Below are 16,833 nucleotides of genomic sequence, written 5' to 3' on the forward strand. Positions count from 1 at the left end.
TTTGCTTGCATGTTAATACAAGATTTTTGCTTGTTTTATGATAATGGCTATCTTTGAAAAACCAGAAACATGTGGAGTTCACATGAAAACCTTAATTTATTTGATTTCCAACATATTTAAAAGCATAACAAGATACTACAAAAAGAGGATCTTTAAATTTTAAAACTTGGCAAAATACCTTAAAATTTAGAAGATATCTAAAAACATATTATAGGATAGACTTATTTAGTTAAACTAAGCTAACAAAATCATAGAGTAGCACTATATGAATTTCTGAAGTAGATGTTTAAAAACATGAAAAAAAGACATTCACTACTTCAATATTAACAATAATCTCTCTAATGTTTATGAAATGTAAACAAAGAATTCAGGTGAAATTTAAAGTCGACTGGTAATTTCATTATCTTAAAGTCAGAAGTTCAAAGAAGTCCCAAGACTTAAGAAAAGACTCTTCAAAGAAAATCTGAAGACATCAAACAAATGGTAATGGATTCTATTTTAAGTCCTTTAAAAGTGATAAATTAAGAATACCCAGACAATTTCCACATGATTGTTGTAACTGTTATACAGAACACATGGGGATGTGCACACATTTATGGATGCTAAAGGACTCCACTGGGGCTGTGTCATGTTTATCTTCCAAGAGAACAGTACAACAGATGGCAGGATTAACTGAGAATGTGTATAAACGTATCTAGCAAAGATAAGACTGAAAACTACAGGGTTAAACTATTGAAGTTGCTGTTTACTATCCTGATTAATTCTTTCATAATTTTTTTACTGTCCACAGATTGATCACCATGCAAGCACATTAAGAGAAAACCTGAGTGGCTCAGAAAAGGAAGGCTATGCCGCAGTTTCTTGGACATGTGGCAGATGGATGTGTTGCCTCTTGGAGATGAGCGTCTCTAAGACAGGTCTGGCTCTACGAGGATCATCTGGATTTGAACTTGAACTACAAGCCTACTGAGCATCGGCAGTAGACAACTGCTGATCCCTAGTCAGTAGATCAGTTTATCCTTTCTTTCTACAGAGTAGTAGCCAACTCTATGGGGTCCAAAAAGCACTAAATCAATCACTAAGTTTTAGAGATGGAGGAACAGATGGATGGATAACAAGATAAATTATAAACATGTGGATCCTGGGCTAGATCCCTTGATGTGTGGCTAAAAGCAGTACTAGGTAAAAGAAGATTTAGACCATAGCAGTCTTATTTGAATACTATTCTAAGAAAAATTCAAAGAGTTTTCAACTAATGGATGTTCTATTTGAAAAGAATTTACACCATTAAAAACAAAACCAAAGAACAACATACTTGCTTTCTACTGCCACCAACAATAAATACAGGGCCGAAGTATCTCGTGCCTAGAGTACTTCAATAGCTTCCTAATTACTGCTTCCTATTTCTTCAATCTATCTTTTTTCCTTCACCAAGTAGATTATCCTTTTTTTTCCCTATTAATATATTATTTGAAAAAAGGAAAAAATTCAATCACACAACCGTGAAATTAATATCAGTCTATTTTGTGTTTTCGTTTGCATAGATATTTTTACACAATTATACTGTATTTACAATATAATACTGTTTTTTTATACAACCTAATATTTTAGGTATTTTTCCCATGTGATTACGTAGTCTCCATTATCATCTGTTTTACTGGCTGCGTGACATTTCAGCCAGGGGAAATATCTATATTTTCTAGTGTTGGAATTTGGTATTTTATAGTTGCTAGTGTAACGATAAATAATGTGCTGAGCATCTTGGACATACACTTTCCTTCCCTTATCCCTTATCCCTTGTGTATCAGTAAAGTAATAAAGTTGGACTAGTTAATCTCTAAACTCTCTTTCAGTTTTAAATTCCTGGGAGTATGATATCCTCTATGGTTATGGGATTAAACTTTTTCAAATACCAATAAGAGTCCATAGGAATATAGAATACTGGACCAGATGCTTAAGATGTTAAAATAATTTATTTATCAAAAAAAAGGAGAGTCTGTGTTTCCACATGTGAGCATAATCCTTAAGAGGTTTTATGACTCTGCCATCAGTATATTTTTTATAAAAAAATCAGAATTTCTTATCTTATTTCAGAATCATTGAGGAAAAGGTTAAATCTTCTATGCCACTGGTTCTCAAACTCTGGTATGCATAAGGGTGACCTGGGAAATTGTTAAAAATGCAGACTCTTGGTCCCATGCCTAGAGTCTGATTCAGCGTGGCTGAGACTGACCCAGAAATATGTATTTAAAAAAAACCTCCCCAAATAATTTTGACCTTGCACTGAAAAATATGGCTTTATTCTCAAACTACTTGACCACTCTAGATGAACCATTAAGAATATAATGGACAGGGGCTGGCTCTGTGGTGTACTGGTTAAGTTCACACACTCTGCTTTGGTGGCCCAGGGTTCACAGGTTCAGATCCCAGGCGCGGACCTACTTACTACTCATCAAGTCATAGTGTGGTGGTGTCCCACATACAAAACAGAGGAAGACTGGCACAGATGTTAGCTCGGGGACAATCTTCCTCAAGCAAAAAGAGGAAGATTGGCAATAGATATTAGCTTAGGGACAATCTTCCTCACCAAAAGAAAAGAAAAAAAGAGACTATAATGGACAATTACTGAGCTTGTTACACTAGACCAACATTTTTAAGTGAAAAAATGATTCAAATAAAAAAAATTGCATAGAATAATTCCTTAATATATTTTTTCCTTCAAGTTACTCCAGCTTTTCTAGCCTAATCTACAAATTACAAAATGAAGAATTTCATGTCTTCGGTGAATTTTTTTTTTTTTTTTGGTGGGGAAGATTGGCCCTGAGGTAACATCTGTCACCAATCTTCCTCTTTTTGCTTGAGGAAGATCGTCTGCTGAGCTAACATCTGTGTCAATCTTCCTCTATTTTACATGGAATGCCGCCACAGTGTGGCATGATGAGAAGTGCTAGGTCTGCGCCTGGGATCCGAACTTGCGAACCCCAGGCCACCAAAGCAGAATGCATGAACTTAACCACTACACCACCAGGCTGGCGCCCCCTTCAGTGATTTTTTTTTATATCCTAAAAAGGGCAGTTACAACTTGTCAAATTTTAAGGTATAGTGCTTTTGTAAGAGGAATAAAGTTAAAAAAGAATTTAAACTTTGAATGAAACAAAATATAGTATCTAAGTGTGCAAGTATGACAAAACTAAAGGCAGTTGATAGGTTCAAAAATGCATCATTTAGAAGTTTGTTATATATTATAACTGAATGGGGACTGTTTGTGTCTTAAAAAAAAAATAAAAAAGAGCTGCTTGCATCCTAAGTCAAAGTGAAGTCTACATCCTTCTGTAAACTCATTAAAAGAAAAAATCAATTCCTAAATGTTCCAATTCTTCACAAATTTCCAAAATTAAAAAAATTCTTTTCTTTTGAAAGGAACCTCATTTTTATGAGATTAAGTATGAAAGCTTATTTTGTGCTAATGTATATGTAAAACAGGAATAAACTGCTGACCCCTGCCAGTTAATGAGCCTCACCTGAGCAATTGATTCTTTTTCCAAATGAGCTCGAGATCCACATGCAATAGCCATTTGACCCTGAAGAAAACAAAATCAAACGATTTTTCAAAACTTATGTATCATTAATAAAAATATTTATTTTCAATGTGAATATCTCATTTTTTAGAAAATGATTTTTTAAAAAAGTAAGACTAAATATCTTTAAAGGTTTATTGAGGAGTTCAGAATAGTTACAGCTTCAAGAAGCCTAATTGCACTTACTAAGAGGACACTAAATATAAGAGGCATGTATTACTTCAAAATTCACATATTTAAATGATTTTTCTGATTAAAAATACTATATCAATATAAGTATACTTTTTTAGAAAGAAAAATTAATAGTATTAGAAAGACAAGGGTTATCTGTAGATGGTATGATTTTATACATAATCACTAAAATCTTGAAAATCTAAGAATATCAACTGAAAACCTACTACAAACAATAAGAGAATTTGAAAAGATGAGTGGGAACAAAATGAATATATATATAATATTTTAGCCTTCATATGTACAAACAATAATCAGAAGATAAAGTGGAAGAAAAGACAACATTTACAACATCAATAAAAAAGAAAAATCTAGAAATAAACTTTACAAGAAACGTAGCAAGATCTAAACAAAGGAAACAAGTAAATGCTACCAAGGGAAACAAAACAACACAGCACACAGAGGGGCACACCATGATCGTGGGCAACAGCAGGTGACGACAGCATTAAAAAGTCAGTGCTCCTTAAATTAATCTTTAGTTTCAAGGCCATACCAATAGAAATACCAAAACAATTTTTCATTGAACTAGACAAGCTGATTTGAAAGTTAATATTGAAAAATAAAGAACCAAGAAGAGCCAGGAAAATTCTAAGAGCGAGGAAGGACTTGCTCCAGAGGATTTAAAAACATATTATAAATTACAATAATTAAAAAGGTACTGGAATGTAAACAGATAAATGCATGGGCCAGAATGGAAAGGCCAGAAACACAAACACACACACATGGGTACTTAAAATACAATAAAGATGACATTTTAAATCCCGTGGGAAAAAGATCAATGAATAAATGCTGTGGGGTGTCCTGGTAGCCATTTGGAAACCAAGCCGCATGCTGACAAGGATATATTCCAGATACATTGAAGATTTAAGGGTAAAATAGAAATAATTTGATCTCAAGGAAGGCACAAGTACATAAAACCCAGAAGAATAAATGAATTTGAAATAAAAAAAATTGCTGTGTGGCAAAACAACAAAAATTCAACCATATTAAAAATTAAAAGACAAAATAAATGGAGGAAAATGTTGATAATTTATATTACAGACAAAAGGCTAATTTCCAAAATGCACAAAGTACTTCTACAAATTATTAAAAAAGTACTCAACAACTCAGGTGGAAAAGAGGCAAAGGCTATGGACAGAGAGTTCACAAAAGTAAGTAAAAACAGCTCTTAAACAACTGAAAAGATCCTCAATCACACTTATACCAAGAGCAATGCAAATAAAACCTAGCAGTTTTTACCGTACTGTGCCTACACACTATATGGACAATGATTTGAAAACTGTTAACAGAATTACAAATATACATATAATTTGACCCAGCAATTCCACAACTGGGAAGTCTTCCTAAAAATAAACTTGCATATGTGTAAGAAGATATTCATGCAAGGTTAATCATTTCATTGTTTGAAGCAGCAAACTTGTATGTCTATCCAAAGGAACTAGCTATGAAGTTGTGAAAGAATGAAGAAGCGCTTTGATGTATATATACAGCTCAATCTCCAAGATATATTGTTAAATGGAAATAACAGAACAGTGTATAATGTTATGGTTTGCGCTTTATTAAATAAAGAATACATATACAAACTTCCAGATAGAGATATAAGAAATGGATAACACTAGTTACTTCTAGGAGTAATTGGTTGACTGAAAAATGAAGGGTGGGGCTAATTTCACTGTATATCTTCTAATACTATTTGAATTTTGAATCATTCACCAAAATAATTAAAATTCGTGTTCATTGTAAAAAAAATTAGAATATAAATTTACATATATATGACAAAACTTTATTATAAAGAGAGAAGTCACATATAATCTCACTACCTAAAAGCAGCCACTGATAAATTTTGTATATTTACTTGTCTATTTTTTGTACTTTTTTCCCTCTGCATTTAAAAAACCATAGCTAAAATTTAGTCATGTGTATCATGCTCTTTTTCATTTAAAATAACCTAAAGTTTTCTTATATTCAAGTTCATTGTTTCCGAACTTTTTATTACAGGCATTTTCAAACATACCCAAAAGTAGAAAGAATAAGAAAATAAAGCCCCATGTGCCCGCCACCTGGATTCAACAATTATCAACAAGCCCCTCACTACCACCCACCCAACCTAGGATTATTTTGAAACAAATTCTAAGCATCCTATAAATTGATATATATTTCAATTATAATATCACTATCATACCAAAAACATTAATAATTCCTTAACACCATCACATATAGTCAGTTTTCAAATTTGCCCAATTATCTCGTAATGTTTCCAGTTTGTTTCAATCAAGAGCCAAATAAAATCCATACAAATTGATTGGTATTTCTTTTATCCACGGGTTCCCCCTTATGTCTTTTAAGTTTTTTTCTTATAATTTATTTGTTAAAGAAACAATGGAATTTATCCTGTAGAGTTTCCTAGGTTTTGAATTTTGCTGATTTGACCCCCCTGGTGACATTTAACATGTTCCTCCGTCCTCTGCATTTCCTGTGAACTGGGTGTTAGAGTTAGAGGCTTGATAAGATTCAGGTTTATTTTGCAAGAACTTGTCATAGTCGTGCTGCACGTTGGTCTTTCTTTCCTGTGCCGATTTAAGGACAATACAATATTTCACTGTACAGATAACCACACATACTTTCATTTTTTGCCTATGTGTTGATGATTTCTAATTTCATGTTATTATAAAGGTGCCTAAAAGAATATCTTTGATATAAAACTCCAACTGTATTTTGGATTTCTTTCTTTGGAGAAGTCATAGAAGTAGAATATTAAGTTAAAAATATGAATGTTTTTAATGTATAGGATCCAAATTAATCTTTAAAAAGGCTCTTTACATTCCCACTAATTGGGTATGATATTGACTATTTCATTAAATCCTTGTCAGTTCTAATCATTCTCATTTTAAATTTGCTAATTTGATAACAGAAAAATATAACTACACATGATCTAATTTACTTTTTTTTAAAAATAAAAAGGTAAACTTCCGGGAAATTTTTATTAGCCATCTATATTTTCTTCTAGAAATTATCTGTTATCTCTTTGCTTACGTACTATTTAATAGTAAGAATAATTTCTTCCCTTTTTCTGACAGAGGTACTTTGCTCAGGAAGGGAGAGAAGGGTTTTCTTAGAGGAGAACCACGTTAAAAGTTCAGATCATATATGGCGAATAAGCTTTAACTTTGAATCCAAAAAGAGCAGTAGCATTACTGAGCAATAGATAAAGAAGGACATCCTTCTACCTTTCAGAGACTGAGTAGAGTTAAAATACCACTTAATTAAACTAAAAACAAAGCAAAAGCAAAAGCTTTCATTTTAAAATCTCCTTTTCTTTCAGCATAAGCCTCTAAAAGCTTTTAAAGCGGGTTTTGTGTATCTGGAGTTCTGCTGTAAGAACTGAATCCCTGATAGTGATCTCAGTATCAGGTGGAATTCATCTAAGTAGCTTTTAGAACAGTTAGCTGTTCTTCAGGCATGAAGGATATTCTTGTTTTAAAAACTGCTCATATTAGAATATATACGTAGACATGGAGTCTCTTTCTTCTAAGCTTCTTTCAGAGTATAGCTGAATTTCTTATTGTTTTAAAAAATGAATATTTTAGTTGCTATGACAGTTGGCTTTTAAAAGTGGAAAAACTGGTGCTGTATTCTATTCTAGAAAGAAATGCTTAATTAGAATCTCTCTTTCCTAACACTTTTTTAGTTAAGTGTTTTCTCACAATTCATGGGAGAGAAGTAATAGACTAGAAAAACTAGGAAAGTCCAATGTAGATTAACAATTATAAACAGTAACATTACAATTAGTTCTGAAAATCAATCACAGACTAATGTTAATAATTAGAGGTAACGGTTACTGAGTGCTGAACACACACGAAACGGTTAACATAGATTTCTAAATTTTGATCATTTCCTCAGGATTATGAACTTGGGCTCATTGTCCTTATGTCAGAGATGAGCAAACTGAGATGCCTGGATTAACCTGCCCCAGTCTGCATGGGATTTGAAACTAGGTCTATTCAAACTCCACATCCAAAGTTAAGAAACATATTGAAATGGAAATTGGCACAGGGCACTCCAAAAGACAAACATGCTTCCAAATAAGGTAGAGCTATAGAAACAAAGTTGAAAAAATTTAGAAATTAGTAAAAAAAAAAAAAAAAGTAAATAGTAAAATTAGCCATATTCAGCCAATATGGGCAGAAACGGAAAACTTGGTATATGAAGCAAACTACCAAGTGAAGAATAAGTTTTATTTATTATAAAAAATAAAGTTTTGATTTAAAAAAAATCACCCCTCCCCTTTTTCTTTAAAAGCAATATAGGCTCATTGTTAAAAACTAACAATAGAATTAATCTAAAAAGAAATCTGAAAAGATACCCATAATCCCACCATCCAGACAACTGATGTTAACACACTATTTCATATATAGATAGATTTATCCATATATATCCAGATGTTTAAAATTTGCTTTTTTCACTTAATTATGTATAATGAATAGCCATCCTATATGATAATGAGTTTAACCAGTGTAATTTAATATCGGACATGTTAAATTGTTTCTAGTTTTTTCCTCTTATTAAAAAACACTGCTCCTTGAAAATTTATTTTTATACACATTCTTAATTATTCCCTTAAGATAAATTTCTCAAAATTGGGTCAATGGATATGAATTATTTAAAGCTTTTGATTCATATTTCCAACTTGTTCTAAAAAAACTTTGTATCAATCTGCACAGACTCAACAGATAAACTTGGCAATATCTGTTTTGTTTCCTTTTATTTGAGAAAAGGTACCTTATTACTTCCCTGCCTTTTAAATTAAGAGTATTTTCTCTCGACAATCACAAGGATATACAATTTATGAAAATTTCTGTGGTTAGAAAAAATTATGGTTGTTAAAATCAAGGTTTCAATCTTCTAGAACAAGGCTGGTAAACTACGGCCTGTGGGTCAAAGCCGGCCTGCTGCCTGTTTTTGGATGGCCTATGAGCCAAGAACGGTTTTTAAAAAAAGAAGAATATTGCAACAGAGACCATACATGGTCCACAGAGCCTAAAGTGTTTCCTCTCTGTCCTTTACAGAAAAAGTCTGCTGTTCCCTGTTCTAAGGGAGATCCACTTTCAAACTCGGTTCGTTGGTTTTGAACACCTGCTCTGACAGGCAGCCCTTGGACTCCACTAGTTTGGGAAACACACTGTGATCTGCTGAGACAGACTCTCCTGAAGTTTTATTATGTACAGTCTACCACTTTTTTACATTTTCAAGCCTGCCTTTTTAATTTTTGCATTCTCCTTTGTTTGATTTTCACAAAGATTTCAGCAAAATGCTTGTGTAACTACCTGGTCTATAAAACGAATGACTTGGGAAGTCAAGGGATCTCTTTTGGAAGCCTGGTCATCTACCCACGTATTGAGAGGGTGAAACAAATAGACTAGGTTCTTAGACCTGCCTGCGTGGTCCAAAAAAGGGGAAACATAATTGTTATTCTTTTATTTAAGGAACAACCAAACCACACATACACACATGAAATGCTGGTGTACCAAAACCGCACTTAGCCAAGGTACCAGGTTGAAGATACAGGAACATGCAGGGTCATTAGTTAGCAATCACTCCAGATTGAGCTGTGTGCGTGGTTAATATTTGTTTCCTATAGTTTTTCTTAATGTAATTTTACTCCATATCTCTTTAATATCCATTACCTTTAATCATTTGTGGCCTTAAAAACCTGAAAACTAAGTTTGTTGGAACTATGTCTAAATGAGAATTTAAGATACAAATCATGGCCTGAGGAACTATCCTATGATTATGGATTACAGACTTCTTGTCATCTATGTTGCCTGTTCACGGATTTTTGACTCTATTTCAAATAGTTAAATCACTAAACAAGTGATCATCATATACTTTACTTAGAAAAATTACTGTAAAATCAACCATAATTTTATTAGAAGGGTAGAAAAACTACTGGTTAGGAAGTTGAAAAGCTGGGAGAAAGTTTTGCACTTAAAAAAAAAAGATAATACAAGTAAAATATTTGGAACTAAAGGTAAATATCTCTTTTACTTGTTTATTGTACATAGCTCTACTTAAATTATGTACATTTAGTTTAAAACTTTAAAAGAACAATTATCTTCAGAGAAGGAATTACAGGCAGTTTTTCTAAGTTCATCATATAAGAATAATCAGACCAGAATATATGACCTGGCTACTCTAAGAGGAAATCCAAGTAAGAAGCAGCAGCAAATTTCTTTTTGTTGCAATTAAAAATAAAATCCGCTGAGAAGCAAACATTAGAAGCCGTCAATACTGTAGAAGATATTTAAGTGAACTACTGCCATCTAGTGAGTCAGTCGTGGAGTCATTATAGAACTCAGCTACTTTGAAACCCATGTTCCCGTTTCACTATTTTCAGAACTATTCTAGTCAATTTTTATCAGGGCTTAAGGAAGTATATGCAATGCATGCTTATCAAATCTGTGGCCTACATGAATTGAGAAGGCAAGAGCAAGTGTACTAAAGATAGAATAAGAAGCCACACCTTGTGAAACTGAAATTGAACGTGCTGATGTTTAATAGGGATAAGTAGCGAGCCACACTTTCCTTCCTAAACAAAACAAAGCAAAGGAAAAACAGAAATAAAAATAACAACCGTACCAGTACAGGGATGTGGAGGCAAGGTTCAATGGCAACACATATGACAAAGACCTGGCTGTATGAGGTAAAAATGTAACGTGGTGACCAGATCGATACCAGCTGAAGCATCTTCAGTGGAAAATGACCAAGATGGTAAGAAAAAGAAATATGCTCTTTACAAACTGGAAGAACTACTGACAGCATAAAATAGAGAAGAAACATGGAAAACAGCTTTAACGCTCTGAAGGGCTGTCACAAAGAAGTAGAAGTAGACTGTTTTGTGTAGCTGTAAAATTAGAACCACCAAAAGGAGACAGACGTGCATTTAATGTAAAGAGGAACTTTATAACTGAGTTGGGATGGAAGGGCTGCTTGGGCATCACCAGGGCTATGCAAACAGGCACTGAAAGATCACTTGGTGGTTGTGAAAAGTTTCCAATAGTGAATAAGTGACTAAATTAGATCAAGGGTCTGCAAACTACAGCCCGTGGCCTGAATCTGGCCTGCTGCTTGTTTTTATAAATCAAGTTTCACTGGAACACAGGCATGATCATTCATCTACGTATTTGTGCTACAACCACAGAGTTGAGTAGCTGCAACAGAGATTGTATGGCTTTAAAGTTGAAAATATTTACCAAATGGCCCTTTATAGAAAAAGTGCCAACACCTGAATTAGATAATTAAAAAGTTTCTAATTCCTCTATGCACATTAGCTTCAGAATATAAGTTTTCTGAGAGCAATGACTCTTTATAAGCTTTGTGAGAATCATGAGTAGACAGGAGTCCTGATTCAAAAATAATTTTCACTGGGTCGATCCAAAGACTATGGATTTTGGAACTTTAATTGCCTATCATTTATCTGCCTCCTTTCCACTTCCTCCAAAAAGTGTTACATGATGCATATTGATAAAAACTCTTAATAAACTGAGTTCCAATTAATTCAAGTGAGTTGTGATCCTCTTAAATAATCAGGCTTCCCTTGAGGTGCTACAGACCAAGGCTGTGAATTAATAGCTTAATCATATGAGTTAGTTCTTTAAAACGCAACATTTACAGTAACAACGCAGTAAACTGAATTATGACAAGGAAAAAAGATGGCATCAGAACTCCTTTCCTTTTCAGAGTAGTTTAAAGGGAACTGGATTTACAAGAGGAAGGATCAGATTTTTTTCCTGTTTATTGTTTGGTTTACCTCCTAATTTTGGTTAAATCATTTAATTTTTCTTTGCCCCACCAGAGGATGACATAAAGTCAGCTGCTAACAATTTGACACCTTCCACCCCGCCCCCCGACTCATGGCTCCCCAGCTACAGGGATAATGAGGGAGCAACATCTATCAAGTCTCTGTGGGTTCTTTCGGGGGAAGTAGGAAATCAAACCCAAAAACTTCAGCAGTTGGATTTTTCTTTTAGCTTATCATGATTTTGCGAGAGGTGGAAGAAGACATACTTTTTCAGTAAGAGTGAACATGTAACATATCCAATAATAATTTTGTATCAGAGTATAAGGCAGTACTGTCCAACATAACTTTCTGTGATGATGGAAATGGTCTATGTCTGTGTGAGCCAATAAGGTAGCTTACAAGCTACAAGGATATGAAATGTGGCCAGTGAGACTGAGGAACTGAAATTTTAATTTAAATTTAAATAGCCACACGTGGCTAGTACCTACTGTGTTGAATAGCACAGGTAAAAGGGATATTTTCAGAACTAATTCTTTTAAGAACTATATTAATTAATTCATTTAGTATCTCTAAAGAAACACTGCTGGGAAGAAAGGGGGAGTGGGTGATGGTGGAGGGGGAAATAGAATACTTCACAAATCACGAAATTAAATAGATACTGATTTCTAGGAAGTAGGATATGAGGTGAGGGTTTGTAATATTAAATTTTCTGTTGTTTGGAGTTTTGCTTTAATGAGTTTTATATGTCGTGTTTTACTTTATTTGGTTTTTGCTATAATGAATAGGGATTATTTTAACAAATATATAATAATAAAAAACAGTTCTAAATTAGGTCTATTTCATTCATGGGTAGTTCTATTTATTGATCTTATTGTAGCACTCAATTTTGCTTCCTTAGTTCTGTAACTTCTTTTTTAATATCGTTCTGTTGTTTTGTCATCTCACCTTCAAATGCCTGAATTTGTGTTGCTGAATGCTTATTTTCATTAATTATTATTTCCTTAGCAAAAATATTCTCATGTAATTTTACCCTTTTCCTTGGATTATAATGGCTTTCAGACAGGGTTTATCTTTCTTTTGTATGAAACTTTAATTCTTTTTTTGTAGTAATAGGTTAGTGTAGCTGCCATTTATCTCTTGAGCTCTATGTAGCATTGTTGGGTCACTTGGGTTCCCTGCTGTTGTGAGATGTGGTCTTGTCCTGTACAAGGGGACACTCCTCTGAGGAATGGATCTAATCATATGGATCTGTGCCCCAAACTTAGCTTGAAGCCCCGAAAACGGTGAGCCTCAGCAATTTTTCTTGCTTCTGCTGAAATCCAGGGATACTGTGTATTGTTTGATGTTGTCCAAGGGTGCTTATTCATTCTTTCAGTCTGATTCTTTCCAGACCAGGAGTATTTGGTAAAAAGCTCAGAATTTGGTAAATTCATCTTCTTTTTCTAAATGGCTTTTAAAAGATGGGAATGGCACCAGGATTTTCTCTTTCCTCAATCTCCACTTTTTTCTTTACATGAATATTGATACAGTCACATACTCCATAATGACATTTTGATCAACGATGGACTCCATATACGACAGTGGTCCCATAAGATTAGTACCATATAGCCTACGTGTGTAGTAGGCTATACCATCTAGGTTTGTGTAAGAACACTCTATGGATATTTGCACAACGATAAAATTGCCTAACGATGCATTTCTCAGAATGTATCCCCATCGTTAAGCCACACATGACTGTAGTGGCATTATTTGTAACTGCCAAAGCTGGAAACAGCCCAAATGTCCTTCAACAGTTGAATGGATAAACAAGCTGTGGTATACCCACACAATGGACTACTACTTAGCAATTAAAAGGAACAAATTATTGATACACGCAGCAATTTGGATGAATCTCAAATGCATTATACTGAATGAAAGTCAACCTCCACTTTTTGAAGTTATGGCATAAGTTGCACATAATCTTTTTTGAGTGGTTGCTGCTTGTGTTTTTTTTTTTTTCTTCTTCTCCTCCTCCCCAAAGTCCCCCAGTACATAGTTGTATACTCTAGTTGTAGGTCCTTCTAGTTCTGCTATGTGGGGACGCTGCCTCAGCATGGCTTGATGAACAGTGCCAGGTTCGCCCCCAGGATCCGAACCAGTGAAACCTTGGGCCGCCCACGCAGAGCACATGAAATTAACCACTCAGCCATGGGGTCGGCCTCTGCTTGTGTTTTCATTTATTTGTTTCATCAAAAACAAGATTCTGTGATCCAGTTTCATTTTACATCTTTACCTGGAAGTCTCAGTCTATGCTTTTAAATAAAAGCCTTAGCTAAATATGCATGATAAATATTAAAACTTTGGTAGAAACAATTAAAAATCAAGGGAGATGGCCAGAGTAGTAATAAGTGTCAAATGAATCTCAGAAAATCAGTGAATGTTTGTAATAAAATGATTAGCTCTTCTGTAGGACTGTATACACGAATTTCACACCAAGAAAAAAAAACAATTTAAAACTTATACGTAAATTATAGGTAACTTACAGGTAAAGCCCATTTTAATTTTACTTTAAACCCCCTATATTCTTGATTGAATATAATTTAAACTATATTCTTAGACTCACAGGCCAAGGCTGTAGATCATTTAGTCCCTTTTCTAATTTCTCAACATCGGGAAACTTTGTAGCTCCATCAGCATCTGCCATAAGGATCTTTTCTCCTCGAGAACTGAATATGCCCTGTATTTAAAAATTTCAATTAAAAGAAAGTTGCTTAAAAATTAAGGTTAAATTCAATGACATAGTTTTTTCTGCTTTACTTAAAATATCTATGAGTGAAATATTAGGTATGAAATGGGAGAAGGAGGCCAAAGCTTTCCAAATGTATCTAACGCCTATTTCATGATTTTAAAAACTCTGTGAGGTCATACTACTATTACCTTGGAAAATATCAAGATAAGAAAATAATTTGGGCAAATTAAAGATATTCTGCATCAATAAAAATAGAAAGTAAAATACCTGTCATATACATGACATATTTTGTATAAATGACACATATATATGTATTGCAGATATATATTGTGTATATGTATCATGGTCCTTAAAGGGATGTGGGGCTACTTACAGCAGCATATGAAGGACATATTTATGGACAGACTGAACAAATATTATGCAGATTTGCTGTAAAATGCATCATAAGATGAGAGATCTTTAGTATTCTTTATTGTGGAATCTAAAGTATTTTAAATTAATTATTGAATAAAGAAATATGGATGTTACTAAAATTTAGGAAGTGGGGATATATCCAAATACTATTTTATGTTATTTGAGGCATCTCACACTTAGCAAAATTATGCCACTCAATTTTGAATTGTTGGTCTTTTGTGCAAAATATGGCTGTATTTACACCGTATCTGTGCAAAATATGGCATATATTTCACACAGAAATCAACTATCAATTATTAATTTCATGGTACATTTGAGTCAATTCATTGTTTCTTAAGTGTAAATATATTTATGGTTTGATACAGTAGAATATAGCTTTGCTATCACTTAACTGTGTGAATACAGATAAGATATATACAAATGTAGACAGAAACCTGATCATTAATTCTATCGTAGAAGCCCACTCATTAGTATCTGTGATGTCTTTTATTATACCCATTAGAATATGGGAAAAAGGCAGAAATAAAAATATTATATTTAACATCTAAACAACATACATGAAGTTTTAGAAAAGAGAAAAGATGACAAGGTGCAAAATCTCTAGCTATGAGTTTGACACGTAAAAAAAACCCCAATAAAATAACTATTTCAGCGATACATGACAAGGGTGAACTAGAGGTTATTATTTAGCATTAATGGAAAATTGCCTTTGCCCCTCAAACTTGTTTAAGCCGCCTCATCTTTTTTTTTTTTTTTTTAAAGGGGCAGGGGGTTTGTCAATGTCTGCTGCTCTCCCATTCTACCACTGATGGCCTTCGCTTCAAGGCCAAACTTCTTGAAAAGGTAGTCTGTTAGTGGCTCCCATTCTTGTCCATTCAATCATACCCTATCCACTCTGATTGCTCTTTCTCTTATTTTTCTTCCTCCCCATGTGCCTCTTTTCCCCAAGGCTTGCTTCCTGGCTCTCCTTTTGCTTTATACCCTCTCCCTGGCCAATTCAATGGGTTTCAACTATCATCCGATGCATGTGGATGACTCACTAGTACCCTCTCTACCAGGCTATTCGGGATATCACTACTTGGTATCTCAAACTTATTAGGGCTCAAACTCAACTAAACATATTGTCTCTTCAGTCAGTTTCATCTCCAGTGTTTCATTCCTTCTATTAATGATGTATCATCCTCTCAGTTACCCAAGGCCATTGGAAATTCATTCCTCTCCCTGATCACCTGTTACAATTCTACCTTATTTTTAACACCTCTTACGTTTATTCTCTTCTCTTTTGTTGTGTCACCATCATGATCCAAACAAATACTCATTGTACCTTGCCTATATTACTGTGCTGGCTGCTGTCACTCTGTCAATGGTAAAAGTATAAAAGTCCTTAGCCTAAAGTTCATGATCCGAGCCCACCTGCCTCTCTGACCTTATTTCTATACAGTCAAGCCACATGTACCTAGCAGTTCCTTTTTTGCTGAGGAGTATTTGCCCCGAGCTAACAGCTGTTGCCAATTCTTCTCTTTGTGCTGAGGAAGATTTGCCCTGAGCTAACATCTTTACCAATCTTCCTCTACTTTCTATGTGAGCCGCCATCACAGCATGGCCACTGATAGACGAGTGGTGTAGGTCCATGCCTGGGAACTAAACCCAGGCTGCCAAAGCAGAGTGTGCTGAACTTAACCACTAGGCCACTGGGCTGGACCAGCAGTTCCTTTATTGTGGCATGTTGACAACACTACGCCTTTGGTCATGTTCCTCCTCTGCAAGCTCCCTCCTCTGACTTTTGCCTTGATAATTCCTATTCCTCCTTGAAGACTCACTTCAGAATTTATCTCCTATGAGAAGTCTTTGCTGCTCTTACTAGATGGAAGGTGGTAGCAACATTTTGCAGATACTTCTATTATAGCATTTATAACACCACTAAACTGTGATATCCTCAAGGATAGGATGGTTGTCTTTCATCTCGGTATCTCTAATAAAGTATCTGGCATGTAGTAGGCACTCACATGTTGGCTAAATAAATAAACGAATGGATGGATTTAAAGCCTATTGTTATATTCTGTCAATCCTATTTTCTTTTTCTT

At 34.3% G+C, this 16,833-nt stretch overlaps 1 protein-coding gene across 4 annotated transcripts in view; it reads right to left on the reverse strand.

Annotated features, from left to right (window-relative positions):
• Nucleotides 1-16,833, reverse strand: part of ALG5 (ALG5 dolichyl-phosphate beta-glucosyltransferase) — a 42,289-nt gene that overhangs the window by 12,968 nt on the left and 12,488 nt on the right. For 3 of the 4 annotated variants that reach the window (XM_070239582.1, XM_005601149.4, XM_001496358.7), the window contains exons 6-7: nt 14,210-14,323; nt 3,522-3,581 (exon numbers count right to left, since the gene is read on the reverse strand). In XM_070239582.1, the coding sequence (XP_070095683.1) occupies nt 3,522-3,581; nt 14,210-14,323 (174 nt within the window). The remainder of the gene's footprint in view (nt 1-3,521; nt 3,582-14,209; nt 14,324-16,833) is intronic. The other variant, XM_005601150.4, reaches the window with a different exon arrangement.

The sequence above is a fragment of the Equus caballus genome, chromosome 17 (genome assembly GCF_041296265.1).
Source record: "Equus caballus isolate H_3958 breed thoroughbred chromosome 17, TB-T2T, whole genome shotgun sequence".
NCBI classification, from domain to species: Eukaryota; Metazoa; Chordata; class Mammalia; order Perissodactyla; family Equidae; genus Equus; species Equus caballus.